We start from the raw sequence: 16,159 nt of genomic DNA on the forward strand, positions 1-16,159 counted from the left end.
ATATTATCTGTAATTATGGGCCACTAATAAAGTCTCATTAGCTAACATTAGTTAACGCATTAACATCAACTAACCATTTTTTAATATTTGTTGGTTAATGAAAATAAAACTGTCAGGATCATTCATGTTAGATACAAACTTTTGAAATTAACAATAATAATTTATAATTTTAAAGTATTTTTTACTGTTCCTTCATATTAAGTATAGTCAGCAAATATTGCAAAGTGTTGCATTATAACCTAGTTAAAATGCACAAATAGCCTGGAAAAGTTAACCGTCTTAAATGTATTTGGTTAAATGTCATTATAGCTAACTGTGTATTAACGTTTTTATTGCTCTAATTTACTGCAAATACCACCCGTATTTATCCAAAATAATAATTAATTTACATTTTGTGTTGTGGGAAATATTTCTTGCCCTAATTGTTTTGACATTACTTAGCTCGGGGAAAAAGTGTGTGTTATGAAATTTTTTTTTTTTTTATAGAAATCATGGGAGTAGCTAATATAAGCATTATTAGCTATATATTAAAATAAACACGCGTTTGTTTTAATCTGTAGAATCCTCTCCGGCATCACGGAGCATGACTCAAACCGCCTCAGAAACGGAAAGACTGGTAAACGCAGTAAGTATAAGGTGTGTTTGAGGTTTGAAGCGGTCGTGGAAGAAGATTCCAGCACAATGAGTGTCCCACGCGCCCAAGCTGTCGATGATTTATGAATGAGAAGCTTTCGCCTCCAGAACGGCTTTCATCACAGCAGCGCGTGACAGACTGCGACTCCGGCCAAACCACTTAAAGGCCAACGGCGCCATTTCGACGTATCTAGGCCTGCCTAAAACGTCCGTTAATGCGCGCTGAAAATGTTTTTTTTTTCAGCATTCGGAGATTTGCTAGGGATTTCTCGGTTGAAATCGATTCTACGCCGTGTTTTATCAGTAAACGCTGAGACGCTAACGCGCGACAAGCAAACTCCGATACAGCGAGGGGTTTATACGAGTGTTTCGTCTTCCGTAAAGTCTTACCTCTTCACGTCTCAGAGAACAGGAAAGCACAGGCGTCCTCAGAATTACGACTTTTTGCGGGAGCTCTGCGTCGCCGAAGAGCAAGCCTGGGTCGATTTAGCCTGCTTAGCATCAGAATCAACTTTAGGTGTGTTTACACACACGAGGAATCTGTTTTAGTCAGGGCAAGGCAGGTAATAAAAAGAATTGTATACAAATATACAAAATATGAACAGTACAAAATAGCTAAAATACAATATATACTGTAGACTTATTGTAGAGTTAACGAAAATGATCACGAGGGCTGTGATGCATTAAGCTGTCGTGGTATCAATGAAATGGGCCCAATTGAAACATGCTTTGGCGTATGTATGACACGCTTGCGTTGGCGTGGCCGTTTTCGCGCGCAAATGATACAGAATTGGTCGAGATGCAGTTTTTACGTACCCCAGAATCCCAATCCTTACCCACTGCATAGCATATACACACCAAAGTCAATTTTTTGCTCATCTATAACACACATTTTTATAATTTGGTCACATTTTGGTTGCGATGTCAAGTGAACAAAAATGAACATGGATTCAACGTTAAATTGATGTCCAATTCAGACGTTAATATTTGTCGTTTTAGATAACCAAAATACACAGTTAAGTCAACGTCAAATTAGATTTTCAACCAAAATTGATGATTAAAACACAGCGATTGTCTTCAGCTTTAAATGGAAAGAGTACAGCCAAAGCTTGTTCGTTTATATGAATAGATTTTTTTTTTATTCGTATTATTTTTTTGATTTAGGATTGGTTTTCTGATTTCAGTTTAGCTTTGCTATTCAACATATTTCAATTTCCCAAGGAAACATGCAGAAATAATAAAAGGGCGACTTTCAACATTTAATTTCGCTTAAATCTCATTTCGCTTAAAAAAAAAAAAAAAAAACATCGAGTAAATCCGTATCATGAATCGTTTCGCAAAAAATTTGGTATGACTTGATGCAATCAAAACAACACGTACAAATGTATCAAATATCATTTATTTATTTTCTTTCTTTTTTATAAAATCACTTTTATATCTTAAAAAAACTCCAACTCCATTTTATTGTCTTTACAGGGTCCAAGGATGAAATAATGAAAACTACGAATCCTCATGGGTGCTAAATACAAGTACGAACATGAGGCAGAGTGAAAGAGCGACTGAGATGTTTCCTATAAAACAGGCAGGAATGTCAGTACTGAACCGTCAGGAAAACTCCAGTGTTTGACAAAGAAAAATAAACCAAGTGAACGGGAACAGATATGTACGATCAACTCTATAGAGGAGATTGTGGCGCTGAAGGCTAGCGAAACATAATGCAGAAGTGTCTTGAGAAAAGGCACATTCATCTGAGACAAAAAGAGAGAGAAAAGCCTGATTAAATCTTGATATACGTGACTAGAACCTCACGCTAGCGATATCTTATTCGGAGAGACGGTTTCTGCCCAATTCATGCACGTCGGTTCAATTCTACATTAATGCCATACAAGTCTCACAACACTCCTAAATAGTTTTTTCCTCGTCTTAAATGATTTGGGGTACATTTCGTTATCGTCACATTACCTTTTTATGCGTCGATAAAACAAAGCAGTCCTATCAGATGATAGCCATGCAAATAGCTATTATATTAACGGTGAAGCAAAATCACTAAACAGTTCACAAATTTCTATCGTCACATGTTCCAAACCATCGCTGTATAATATTCAATCCTACCGTCTTTAATAGGGAAAATGCTTTTGCACTGTATATATGGTGTATTATTATTATTTTTTTTTATTTAAACCTTAAATCGGTGTAGATGCCATATTTAATTTACAGTTGGTAGATCGTTTAAGGTGCTATATTACATTTCTTTCCGGCAAATATTTATTTAGTCTTGACAACAGAACAGTGAAACGCGCCGAAACTGTCCTTCACAGCAGTGTTTTTATTATGGCAACGTTAAATATGGCATCTGCTCTGACTAAAGACCAAGTGGGTTTTGGACAAAAGCACTTTTGATTCAGTCTCCACTGGGACAGCCAGCTCTATCCATCCCGATCCGACAAAAACAGGAGTGGTAATGAGTCGATAGCTCTTTCTTAACAGAAAAATCAATGGAAGACATTCTCAAAACTCGCCGTGAAGCTCTATGAATGACATCCTCTTGTAATCGTAAGCATTTTCAGACGTTTCATTGATTTGCGAGAGTAAATGCGAAACTAGTGTTAAATATCTCTTTACGACTGCGTATGCTGTGCTTTGACTTGAGCCGTTGAGTCAATGATTCTTGAAATGCATACCATCCACGCGCGCACACACACTGAAACAACATAGGGATTATTCGATCTAGATTTCTAGATTCGAACCGTTTATTCAGCCTTTAGAAAAAAATATAAATAGGTTTAAATAAATGGATTGGAACATCCATATAAAGAAAGAAATCTCAGTGAACAAAGATGTGCTAGCATCCATGTTTTTTGTCAGACGACTGATGTCTGCGTGAGCTGTTGTTATTAGATGTAAAACGTATTCGTCGCTTCCGAATAAACGAAGTCACACCGAGGTGAATCAGAAGTGGAGTGACATCTGAATTAGCTGAAGTGTGAACGTGGTCTCTGATGTGGCATTACACTCATAAGACTCGCAAACAAAACCAAACAGAAAGGTTCGCGCCACTTTGTCTAAATCATAAAAATAAAAAAAATACTAAAATGATGCCAGTTCGACAAAATACACTAAAAGGCTTGTATAGAAAGAAAGAAAAATCTAAAACTTCGAGCCAATCTGTGGAAAACCTACATAATAGCCATATAAACTCTGGCTGACTTGTCCAAACTGACAACAAAAGAGAAACGGATTGCAACAGATATTAAAATGTTTGGTGATTTAAAGAAAGAAACCTTAGTTAGTGGAGATTAGAATGGGTGTGAACTTTTTTTTACATTTTGAAATCGCCGTAAACAGATTCGCCCCCTCCACGTTTGTCATTGAACAAGCGGGATCGCTGCATTAACGACTCTTAATTTGAATTGTAAAAGTTATATCGTCGTTATATAAAGTCGTTATATAAACATTTTGGATGTAAAAACGTATCACTTCCAAAAAAAACCAAAAAAACACAAAACGCAAATTAAGACCAGATAAGTCAGAAGTGGAGTACGATCTGAATTAGCTGCAGTGTGAACGTGGCTTCTGATATGGCATTACACCAATAAGACTTGTAAGAGAACCAGACAAAAATAAGATGTTGTGGCATTGGGTCTAACTCCTCCGAAAATACTAATATTATGTCAGTTTGACAAAATACACCAAAAGGCTCGTATAGAAAGAAAACAAAAATCAAAACCAAGTGGGCCAATTTGTGGAACACCTAACATTTGAATCCAAATATAAGCAGCATGAACAAGGTGTTTTTGCATTCACACAAAACCCCTTTGGACTCCCAGATACGGTCCATCTGAAAGCTCAGGCACTGTTTCGCACACACTCGACTTCTCCGCAGGGCGTTGTCCTGCGTCTTCAAGAGGGGCGTAACGCTTACCGAAGGAGGACAGAATAAATACCCTTCCAGCCAGGCCTATCACACATCTAACACGGAGAGGTCTGATACAGAAGTTAAACCGGCGTGCGCTAGTATATTTTCTGACTGCATGTGGATGTGTGCGCGGCTGCTCGGCATTGGCGAATCTGCCACGGTCACCGTTGTCATTGGCAAAGCATTGCAAGAGGGGGTGTGGAAGACAGAAAGCTGCCAACGTTGGCGTGTCTTTGTGTTGTGCTAAACTCGGCCAAATAACATCGACGTGGTCTCGCATCGAACCTCTTGCTTTCGTGTATTTATAGTTAGTGACGATCTCCAGCAGACGGATCTTCTTGCAGCACAACACTTCCCCCCCAATCTCGATGCGCTCCCTCCCTGAGGGTTTCTGTGCCCCCGTTTTTATCCCTGTCGATCTGGTTTTTCAGGGTTCTGGGGGGTTTTCGTATGCCGTTTCCCGTCCCCGTACAGAGGGAAGGTGTTTGTCAGCTTCGTCAGAGTCTCTCGATGTCTCTGTACTTTTTGCGCAGTATCGATACCTGGTCTTTGAACAGAACGGGATCCAGTCTCATCTGTGAATGGACCAGGGGCATGGTGCCAAACCAGCTGGCAAATTTGTTCATGCACGTCTGCCGCTGGGCAAAGTGGTCAGGATCTGCCCAGCGTGATGCCCGGGACGTCTGCGAATGAAAGAGAGAGCTAGTTAGCCGCTATATCCAACTTATTTTTAACGCAGGAGTGGATGCGGTCGTTCGTAACTTGAATGCGCTTCATTTGCTTCAATTTATTTTAGCTGCACACCGCTGTAATTAAATAGACACGCAACACTGCTATATAAAAGCTATTATATATATTTATATATGAAGAGCTCGTTTGCAAAAACAGATATCTCCATTTTTAACAAATTTTCAGAAATCATGTTTTTTCCATTTTGCATTCCATTTAATCTCAGTTAGTTAATCTTAGTTAAGTTTTAGTTGACTAACACAATGAAACAATAAAAACATGATAGTGTGATAAAAAACACGATTTATGAAAAAGAAAAGAAAAAAAAACTTTTTTGAAATTTGTCACAAACAAAAACTGGCATAATTTAAAAAATGACTTTAGAAGTACTTGAGAATTTAAATTCTGATGAAAAAAAAAATTGTCTGAATTATTTTCCCTCCAAAACGAGCTTTATTTACTACCTATAAAAGAAAATCTCTTATTGTTGGTGTGATATACAATCCAGCAGCATTACAACAGTTAATTATAACTTAAATACTGTTACTTGAAATAAAAAAAACATGTAAAATGTAAAAAAATATATTTATTAATTTATTTTTAATTTGAAGCCATTACTAAAACTAAAAATACTAAACTTAAAATTACAAGTGGAATATATAAAATAAAATCCAATTAAAAATATGAATAAAAACTATAATAGCATGTAAATGATAATAATACTATAATATCATCATGACATTCGCTCAAAAATAAGCCCCTTTTAAATTTACAAAAATTGCTGAGGAAAATCTCTGGACACATTCAAAATAACACACTCTTGATATGAGAATAGCGGAAGCTGTTGGAGGAAGCTGAAGAATTTCCTCAAGTCTTTATAAGCTATTTTTGGGAGGTGAAAAAAAGTGACGCATGTGTCTCAAACCCTTCCCCAGATTTCTAGATTTAACTCTGCAGGAAATACTAGCACTCACACGCGAGGTGATCGCAATTATATTGATTTAATGCGTTTTCTACCTGTCCCATCATCGTCTCCTTGTACTGCTTCTTTTGAGTGACCTTGATCGGAGGCATCTTAGTGACAGCAGACACCAGGAAGTTCATGAGGATGTCTTCACAGTTTGAGAGCTGGTCAACCATACTCTTTAAGCTGCCAGGCAGGTATTGTGTGTACAAGTAGTTATAATACCTGGAGTAAATAAAATAAATAAAAAAGCCTGTTAACACCTTAGGGCCTAGGGAACATTTAGGCACTTCAGAATATTTCAGTTTCAGCAGCATTGAGGCGGGCAGCTCATTCCACCACAGATGAACAGAGAAGGTGAAGGTTCAGGAAAGCAGCTTTGTGTGTCCTACCTGTGGTAGAAAGCAGCTCCAGTCAGCACCATGGAGTAGTCATTGGTCCATTTGGAGGTGTAGCCCCACCGCTCCTTGTTAGAGTCCCAAAAATGGCTCCGTGCGGGATATCCCACGATCCTCTCTGGGAAACTTTGCCAAACCGTAAAGGCAAAATCCACCTGCGGTAACAACCATTCTACAGTAAGCGCTTACTCAACCGTGCACACATAAACTTGAATGACGGGATTTGTCATTGCATTGAACAATAGAATTGTTTTCTAAAAGCTCAGACGTAAATATGGTTTCAGAAAGAATTTGACTTCAAATTCACAGTCCATGAATCAAAATCAGTTCGAGATATCGATATCTAGAGAGCAGCATGACTGGTGACTGTAAAACATTTTATCATCTCGAACAAAAAATCGACTCATTTTGTTAAAACACAAAACTAAGTAGTTTGCATAGTAATAATGAAAATTGTAATAATGGAAATATCAAAACTAGTTACAATTTTAGTATATTTGCCAATAAGTAGCTTTGTTAAGTTATAGCTTATCTGATATGAATAGCAATCGTTTTGTCTAATATTAGCATTTTGGGACAATTCTATTGGTTTCAACAACAGTATTTAAGCCTGACAACGTACAAGGGCTAAAAAAAATGAAAGAAGTAATTGCAATGAACCATTTTGATTTTTATATTTGTGGCCAAAACAAATAAACAGAATTGCGAGATACAAAGTCGCAAGTTAAAATGTCAGAACGGCAAAATTGAAACTTGAGATAAATTCAAAATTGTGAGACCAAAAGTTGCAATTACCCTTTTTGCAAATAAATTATTATGGAAACAAGCTTAATTTTACTTGCTCGTACAGACATATTTTCAAATATTCTCCTCTCATTATCTTCAGATATTTGATATTATTAGAGACGCTCACACTGATGAGTTTATGCTTCGTTTTATTGTACTTTTTTTGATGCTATAAAATAAAATGAAATGAGAAACAATAAAAGTGATTGACAAATCTAGAACCGTTCTGATTTGTCGGCTCACCTCCGTGGTCGAGAGCACGGTGTCTTCATCCAGACTCAAGACCGCATCAGTTTTGATGTTGTCATAGGGGAGGAATCGGCTGCTCATCACCTAAACATGTAATCAATGCATGAAACCTCCAGAAAAACGCTCAATAGCTTTGATTTTAGTTAAGATGAACATTCAAGGGAGAGCGCGAAACCACGGCAACAGCAAATCTGTGCACCATCCGTCATCTGTCATCGCGGGGCGGGTAACACCAGACACTTCATTTGATATGACGGGAATATAAAGACAGCACGCTTGAATGAGTGGAGATTCACCTTGCTCTCGCCCTCGATTACGATGACTGGGACAGAGGTGGCGGGCCAGCGGTGCTTCGCAGGGAGAGGCTTGTCGCAGTTCCACAGGACAATGATCTGACACAAGCACATGGTGAGAACATCAGACGCTGGGAATAAAGCCTGCACCACCATCATTTCTACCGTCCAGTACGTTTTACATCAAGCACACTCGCTTAAAAGTCTGGGGCTGGTGAGAATACGTTAAAAACGGCAAAACTGTGAAATATAATTATTTCAAGCAAATGTTAATTTATTGCTGCGATGCAAAGCTGAATTTTTAGCTCCATTGCTTCACGTGATCTGATGATACACCATTTCTTTCGGTATTTCTTCTTATTAAAAAAAAACAAGTTTGAATGTTGCTTGATGACTTTATAAACCAGAATAAATTCAAAACCTTCAATATTTAAAGGTGGAAATTATTATTACTTTTATATTTTATTCCATGCTGTCAAGTCTTTTGTAAAGTGCCATTAGCATGATAGCGTCTTCCAGGAAATGACATCATTTTAGAGGGAAAACAAGTATGAACAACGTCACGTGATACCAAAATCTCAAAATTAGCTTCAAGTTGACGTCCTTATGAATTTTGTTACTTTATTGGTGTTCTGTTCGATTTTTTGCACTTGTGTAAATAGTCAAGTTTGAATTCCTGAAGGTATTTTTGTGCATCCACTGTCAGAAAAAAATAGGTACAGTTCAGTCACTGGGGCTTTTAAAGTTATTAAATATACATTTAAGGTACTAATACGTACCGTTTAGGGGTAGGTAAGGTACAATGATGTACCTTAGGCTACCACCCCAGTGACAGAACTGTACTTTTTTAACTGGCAGTAAAAATCTCAATGATTATAATCATCTATTAGATGAAAAATTAAAACGAAACAACTTGTCTATGCAATTAACCGGAATAAAAAGTAGCACTAAGCGCAAAAAAAAACCAACTAAACTAAAAACAGATAAAGCTAACAGAACTATAACCTCTGATAAAAATGACAAAAGGACACAAAATGTAAACTGCAATTACAAAAATAAAAATAAATGTTAATAATGCATGAATAAAACTAAAGTAACACTGACCTGGGCACAGTACTGAGATTTGGCCACAGCTACTAGCAACTTGAAAATCGGTTGCGACTGAGATACGAGAGGTGTGACAGCGTGAATGACGGCTGTGAACTTCTGCTGTGGTTTAATGCCTGTGAAAAAGATGACCCATATATATTTCATGTATGTAAAACACTGACTCCATACCCGCAGCACATTAGTACTGAAAATGGCCTGCCTACCGAGTTCAGCGTAGAAGAAGGGAAAATCTCCCAGGTAGGATGAGTACTGGGGCAAAGTGAAAAGTCCTCCGGGCAAGCGGTTCCACATCAGAGTGCTGCGGGCGTTATGCTGCAAAACACGGTCCTGGATGATCTGCAGAAAGAGTCATGAGATGAGTCCCATCACTGCTGTTCATTAGCGTCTACCAGACTCGCTTCAACATCAACAGCGCTCAAATCTCAGAGCGTTTAACTTTCATAAACACGAGGCCAGCTGGACCGCAGCCGTGTTTATTCGGACACTTATTAATGCTCGCCGTCACAGATGCACCCTTCAAGACCTGACCCGGGTGTCCTCTTGCACATCAGGGGACGTCTCAGAGCTTCCTCCGGGGTGAAGCGTGTGAAACCAGAGCCTGAGCTCCGTTTTCATTCAGGAACAGCTCTCGACTGGCCGCGTGCATTTGTGAAAAACTAGAAATGATCGTTTTTCATTTGAAAGAAAAGGACCATTTCGATCGAATTCACGTTATAGTAATTATTAGCTATTTAAAATATTTATACGTAATGGCTAATTTGACTAAATAAATCACTGAGCCTGGATGATTCTCATTACAGCTTTAGCGTACGATCAGTTTAAATAATGATAATTACGAATTCATAACTACATCCGATTTGTGTATGCATTACAGTGCTTAGAACCGAGTTGCAAATGCGCTTAATAATCATGAAAATCTCAGCGCAAATGTCTTAATGGTCCTAAAATGAGCTTCATTTTCTGCAAAATAATTTCCAATTTTTTTCCCCCTGTTGGTTTTCAGGGTGAAGCACGACCTGGACAGGTTCATGCTGGATTTTTCAGACTGGTCATTAGGTCTTGATGGCTGCACGTCTCGTTTTAATTGATCGGGAAGTTGCTTACCTCCAGCGTAGTGAGCACAATTTTCTCCACGGAAGAGAAATACGCTTCCCACAAGAACTGCGTCTGCTGGCGGAGAGACAGAATGCGATCTTGATGGATGGAGCGAACCGTCGATGGAATCTGTGAGGAGACGGGAGCACTGTGATAATGTATTTTCTACTTGACAGGCCTTTCCAGTCGGAGGCACCGGTTAAAATAACTGAAATCTCTCCCGGGCGGACAGATCGCTCTGACAAACTGGGCTTTTTCACTCGGTGGACGAATTTTCGAGAGTAAGTTTAACGGAACGGTTCGCCTCAAAATGAAAAGCTTTCTTATTCACCCTCATTTCAGTCTTTTGCTTGGGTGATTGCTAGGGTAGTTTATAGGGTGTTGACAGCTATCCGGTTGCTATGTGGTTACTAAGGTAGTTGCTATGGTGTTCTGAGTGACTGCTGAGCTACAGTAAAGGTGTTATGAGTGAGTACAATATCTAAAGAACTTCAAAACGATATATAGGGTGTTTCAATGAACGAAGGAATGATGAATTGATATACAGAGCAACAGAACGAAAGATAGGTGGAACGATAAAACGACAGAACTGACAGACGAATGGATAGATAGAATAACTGACGGAATAAACCATAGAAAGGTAGATGATGAATAGATAGGGTGATAGAACTAAAGATAGGATGACAGACAGAACAATAAAATGATAGAACGAAAGACAAATAGACCAGAATGATAAAAGGTAGATCGAACAATAGGATGATAAAAAAAGAATAATAGTCATGATAACTTTTTGTTGCGATATTATTGTCATTTTAAGACCATTTTATGCCACTGAATGTATAACGTATAATGTATAATGAATATAGCTGTATGCTAGAAGGCCTACACAACAAACATTTAATTATTAAAAATATTTAGATCATGGAAATAATCAAAATATTAGATTGAAAAAAAAAAAGAATTGAAAATATAGTTAATAGTAAATACACCTTTTCTAGTGGAAAAAAGACAAATGCACAAAGAACCTTTATAGAGATTTTTCCTTTTTTTTTTCCCTCTGAAAAGTAAGGGTGCACACTATTGCTGAAAAACACAATCCCCGTTTAGTTTCTATCTCTCTACGCACAAAGGCACAGATCCCTAAACAAGGCCGTACCTGAAGATTAAACTCTTAAAAGTTTGAACTAGCGCCTCATGGCTACACCACAATGCTTTTTTTTTAAATAATTTTACATCAGTATATCCCATCACCAAAAACGATTAAGGTACACATATTGTGCGATGAGTCGATATATTGATTATTGCGACGGAAAAAGATAGATAAATAGATAGACTACTGTAATAAACACTGAGCACAGGCCTAGGTCTCGTTCAGTCTGTGGTTCTGTGCAGTATGTACCGAGAGGAGAAGTGAGTCACAGCAGGCGTGAGCGATTATTAAAGTCTCTCATCACTGTAAACACAAACGGCCCTTGAGGTGGATTTCCATTACAAATATCTCACCGGCCGATTAGTCTCACCTTTTGTGGAGCCAGTCAGTGCCACAGGGGCACGAGAGCATATTAAATGCAGAAATGTGCTACTGCGGCCTGACAGAAGCTGTCACTCCTCTCAGCACGGACTGCCTTTCTGCCGCAGGCCGCTAATCGGCGAGGGCAAGAGGTCCCATTTCAATTACAAAGCAACATGGACTTGCTTTCAGCGTGGAAGTCTCCGGGGGTCTGCGGGCCGTCACTGATAGTCTCGAGCTTGCGCCCGGGAAAATTAGCATGTGACATTAGAACGATTTAATTCATGTGTAATTAATGAATAGAAAAGGCTCGAGATCGCACGAGGTTATAACGAATTTACACATATAAACACGTCTCCGTTACGAAACCTTGCAAGCTTACTTTGTAGGCAGCATTTTAAAAGTGAATGATTATACTAATAGGGCCCTAAATGTGACCCGTTTTATTTTTTTATAAATCCATAACAAGTTTCTTCCATTTAAATTTTTCTGGGCTCCGTTTTGCAATCATCTCATCACTTTGCCCCAGTACTCAAACTAAAATTGTCTTAGAAAATTTTAAATCATTACATTTTTAGGTGCCTATAAAATGTATTGCTTTCTTTCTTTCTTCTATTTTATTTTTACCTAAATTGTCCATGAAAGTCAAATCAACCGAAACTGTAATTTATGAATAAAATGTATATTTATTAGATTTTTTACAATTAAAGGGCCCTATTTATGCATTTAATAAAAAAACATTTAAAAATTAATTTTTAAATTAATTATTTGAAATCAAATGAAAACGGGAAAAAAATCCATATGTTTTAAAATTTTTTAAAATAGAATAAAATGAAGGAAAAAAAATCTAAAAAATAACGTTGGTTAAAAAAATAAGTAAAAAGGTAAGAAGTGCCCAAAAAATAGCTATAATGATGATAATAATAATAAATATTTTTCTGTCACAGTTTCTTCAAGTAAATCCAATTTTGATTGGTTGTCATCATGAGACAATAGCTTTTGTCTATAAAAAAAATAAAGTAAAAAGTAAAATGCTCATGAAACTGCTCAAAGCAATTCTGGAGATGAAGCTTTTGTCCTCACAGTTTGAAAGCAGATGCTGAAGGCACATCTGCATCATTCACTTACACAGAGACAGATGTCATAAGTACACCAGTCCTAATTTTAATTTATTCATCCAAAAAAGTTCTTTGACATTCTGCATTATACAGTAAATTTGAATTTTATGACCGGACTCCGTGATTCTTTTCTGAAGTGTGGAAATCAGAGCACCCTATCTAACCTTCTACGGTACTTTCTTTTGGCAGCACTTTTCACAGAAAAGCCAATACTAGATTGTATTTCAGTTAAGATGCTGCCCATATAGGCCGCAGACAGCCGGCAGCTCGCTGTTGTTTCAGACAGGAACAGCAACAGAATGAATCTAATAAGCTGAACTAGATTCTGCCCTGATACATTCTGGAAGTCGTACCTGTAGAAGAAGTCTCTCGTCCCCAATGACAGCGGCTGTGTGCCAGTCGATGATCTCTGAGAAGGGAAGCTCCCAGCCATTACTGAGCATGACGGGAACACAAGCGGCCTGCGCGCGCACACACACACACACACACAGAGAGAGAGAGAGAGAGAGAGAGGCGAGTTAAAACAGGCTGAAGAAAAATAAAACAAGCGTCATGAAAATTTTATTAGCATCTTCGAGTGGAAAGTCTGAAAGCAAGAGGAGCCCTGACTTCAGACTGAGAAATGAGGAATCATGGTTTATCAGAGCAGTCATGTTTCTGTTCCATCTTGAGCTCTGGGAAATCTGGCATCGACTGAAGGAAACGCAAAGCGTCTGAAGCGAGGCTTCGTGGGTCATAGCAATGAAAGAGGATGTGAAATAACCATCAAGAACAAAAGAAAACCAATGCAGAAAGCTACAGCGACATCTTAATAATAAATTGTCATTTTTATATTTGTATATATACACACAGCGTATGCACCAATATGGCAATGCAGTAACACGCAATATGGACATTTAGCTAGTTCAAAATAAGTCAAGCCCGCTCAAGCAGCTCTTCTGTGTCAAACATGTTCAGCAACAAATGAGCTTTTGTGTCTTGTTCCTGAAGTAGCGCCTTAGCAGCAGGTACCAACAGACAGATGGTGCATTGTTTATAATATCTAATGACTACCTGGTCTCCAATTTGCATATCAGCTGCCATTATTGGTCATTAGCGCAGAGCCGCATTCATTATTTAGGATGGAGTTACAATGAAAACTACCCCAAAAGCTCAAAACAGCTATTATCACATTTTTAAAAATTTGTTTGTTCATTATAGTCGCTTGATAGCATGTAATGTTGTTATTGTTTACTAAAACTAATAAAGAAAATAAATGTTAGATGGAAACATTAAAAACATTAAAAATACATAAAAATATAATATCAAAACCCATGTGTCAAAATAAATGTAATAAAAATCTAAATTAACTAACTAAATTCACACATATAAAAACAAAACAAGAATAAATAAATCAATAAAAATACCAAAATAACACTTATGGATGAGGAATATAAAGAAATTATATACTTTTTTTGTAAGCTGTGAGCATCATAGTAATAAATGTGGCTATTATAGGAATTTTAAATAGCTTTTTTATGGTATCACAGTATTTCCATGCTTTTTGAACATGAAACTAATGAAAATAAAAAAATGAAATAAAAAAACATATGAATATGAAACAAACAAATACATACAAATAAAAATAACAAAAGCACAAAATTAAATAAAAAAGCGAATTACATTTTTTTATTACAATTTTTATTTTTTTTTGTAGTTATAACGTGTTTTTGTTGCACGTGTGAACATGCCAGAATGTAGTTCTTTTGGACATGCATCACAGTAATAATATTTCTTTGTTTTTTCTGGACACAAAAGCGGTAATTAAGTATCATGTTCTGTATTAAAAGCATTATCTGTCATCAGCAGAACTTTATTGTGGATGAAATCCACTATTTTAGAACGGTGTGTGTGTTTGCACAGGCTTGTTGTCCTGTCCCTAATCTGTTAAGCTGCTCCCACCCTCTGACCTCCCCTCATCTCTAATATCATCCCGCTGTTATGGACTAATCCTTGCAGTGTCATTAACCAGAACTTCAATCTGCTGAAATGCATACAGACCAATACAGCCCCCGAGACACAAACGCAAGGCATAAAAGCCCAGAAAACCTCAGCTAGTCAATCCTCAACACCCACTCATTTCAAAACACAATATATAATGGCCTGTTAAGCCTCATGTCAGACAACCTGAAAGAGCACAGCCGCACTCCCACACAATACACAATAGACGGCCATCCGACATTACACCGGCATCGCAGCATCACAGAACTGTGCTGGTTATGGATAAAGGTGGATTTGGCAACGTTATGAAATGCCACAAATGGGATTGTTTTAATATCTCAATTGCTGATTATATGACACATTCATTTTAAATTGGATTTTTTTTTTTTTTATTAATTGATGGCAGCTTTGGTGAGTGTAAGGGAATTCTTTCTAAAATATGGAATATAAAGCAATATAAAGAGCGACATGAAAAATATAAAGAGCCACATGAACCGACTTCAGTATATATGATAATATTTTTTTAATTTAAAGGTTGGCTTTATTTAAGTTTTTGTGCAAGGCTGCATTTATTTGCTTAAAATACATTTTTAAATATTTAAAAAAAAAAAAAAAATTCTTGTTTTACATGTGCACAATTTATTCCTGTGATGCAAAGCTGAATTTTAACCATCATTAGTGCAGTCTTCAGTGTCACATGATCGTTCAGAAATCATTCTAATGTGCTCAGGAAACATTATTATTGATTTTGAAAACATTTGTGCATCTTAGTGGGTCTATTTTGACCAATTTAGTGCATCCTTTCTGATTTGCAAAGACATTTTTTCTTGTATATCGCAAAGGCTTAGAACTGCAATGATGATAAAGAGTGTGTGTGGGTGTGTGTGTGGCCTGGAAACGCAGACCTGCATGCAATTGCTAAGTGTCTTCTGTTGGCAAACAGTATTGACGATGGGAAGGAACTGGAAAACTGTACCTGCAGAGCCTCCAGGAAACGGAAAGAGCCCAGGCGGCGTCCTCGAGGCACGAGACAGAAAGTAGAGTTATGCAGCATTTCTTTATAGTCATACCTGTTGAGAAAAAGAAAAACAAGGAAGCGCACATTAAGAACCAAGGTCAGAAAACATCCTGCTGCAGGAAAGCAGGAGGTGAATATCCTATTTGCATGGAAACTAGCGCTCTGGCGCAGATCGTGAAACAAGCATGCTCTGCTACATACTTTCCAGTTTACAGGATTCTGAGTCATGAACGTCGCTAGAAAAAGACACAAAAACCCCTGTTAGAACGACACAATTCCCCTCAAATGCTTCAAACACGATTGCTAAAGAATTTAAACTTCCACAACTAGTCAAAATAACCAGCTGGATCTCCATAGCAG

At 37.5% G+C, this 16,159-nt stretch overlaps 1 protein-coding gene across 1 annotated transcript; it reads right to left on the reverse strand.

Annotated features, from left to right (window-relative positions):
- Positions 1-2,020: 2,020 nt before the first annotated feature.
- Positions 2,021-15,888, reverse strand: LOC122333996 (exostosin-1a-like). The gene is made up of 10 exons (XM_043231865.1): positions 15,758-15,888; positions 13,155-13,262; positions 10,183-10,302; positions 9,282-9,414; positions 9,073-9,191; positions 7,972-8,067; positions 7,670-7,759; positions 6,635-6,795; positions 6,296-6,467; positions 2,021-5,232 (listed from the first exon to the last, which is right to left on the reverse strand). The coding sequence occupies exons 1-10, from the start codon at positions 15,833-15,835 to the stop codon at positions 5,047-5,049; spliced, it is 1,263 nt and encodes a 420-aa protein (XP_043087800.1). The 5' UTR covers positions 15,836-15,888; the 3' UTR covers positions 2,021-5,046.
- Between the last annotated feature and the right edge of the window lie 271 nt (positions 15,889-16,159).

The sequence above is a fragment of the Puntigrus tetrazona genome, unplaced genomic scaffold (assembly GCF_018831695.1).
Source record: "Puntigrus tetrazona isolate hp1 unplaced genomic scaffold, ASM1883169v1 S000000461, whole genome shotgun sequence".
NCBI classification, from domain to species: domain Eukaryota; kingdom Metazoa; phylum Chordata; class Actinopteri; order Cypriniformes; family Cyprinidae; genus Puntigrus; species Puntigrus tetrazona.

Bases quoted from the DNA above. Each gene is read 5' to 3' on its own strand.
- LOC122333996 (XM_043231865.1), bottom strand. From the start codon at position 15,835: ATGCTGCATAACTCTACTTTCTGTCTCGTGCCTCGAGGACGCCGCCTG. The intron at 6,468-6,634 runs GTAGGACACACA...TATTTACTCCAG, and splicing joins GGAGCTGCTTTCTACCACAG to GTATTATAACTACTTGTACA. The intron at 5,233-6,295 runs GTAGAAAACGCA...TTTCATTCGCAG, and splicing joins AGGAGACGATGATGGGACAG to ACGTCCCGGGCATCACGCTG.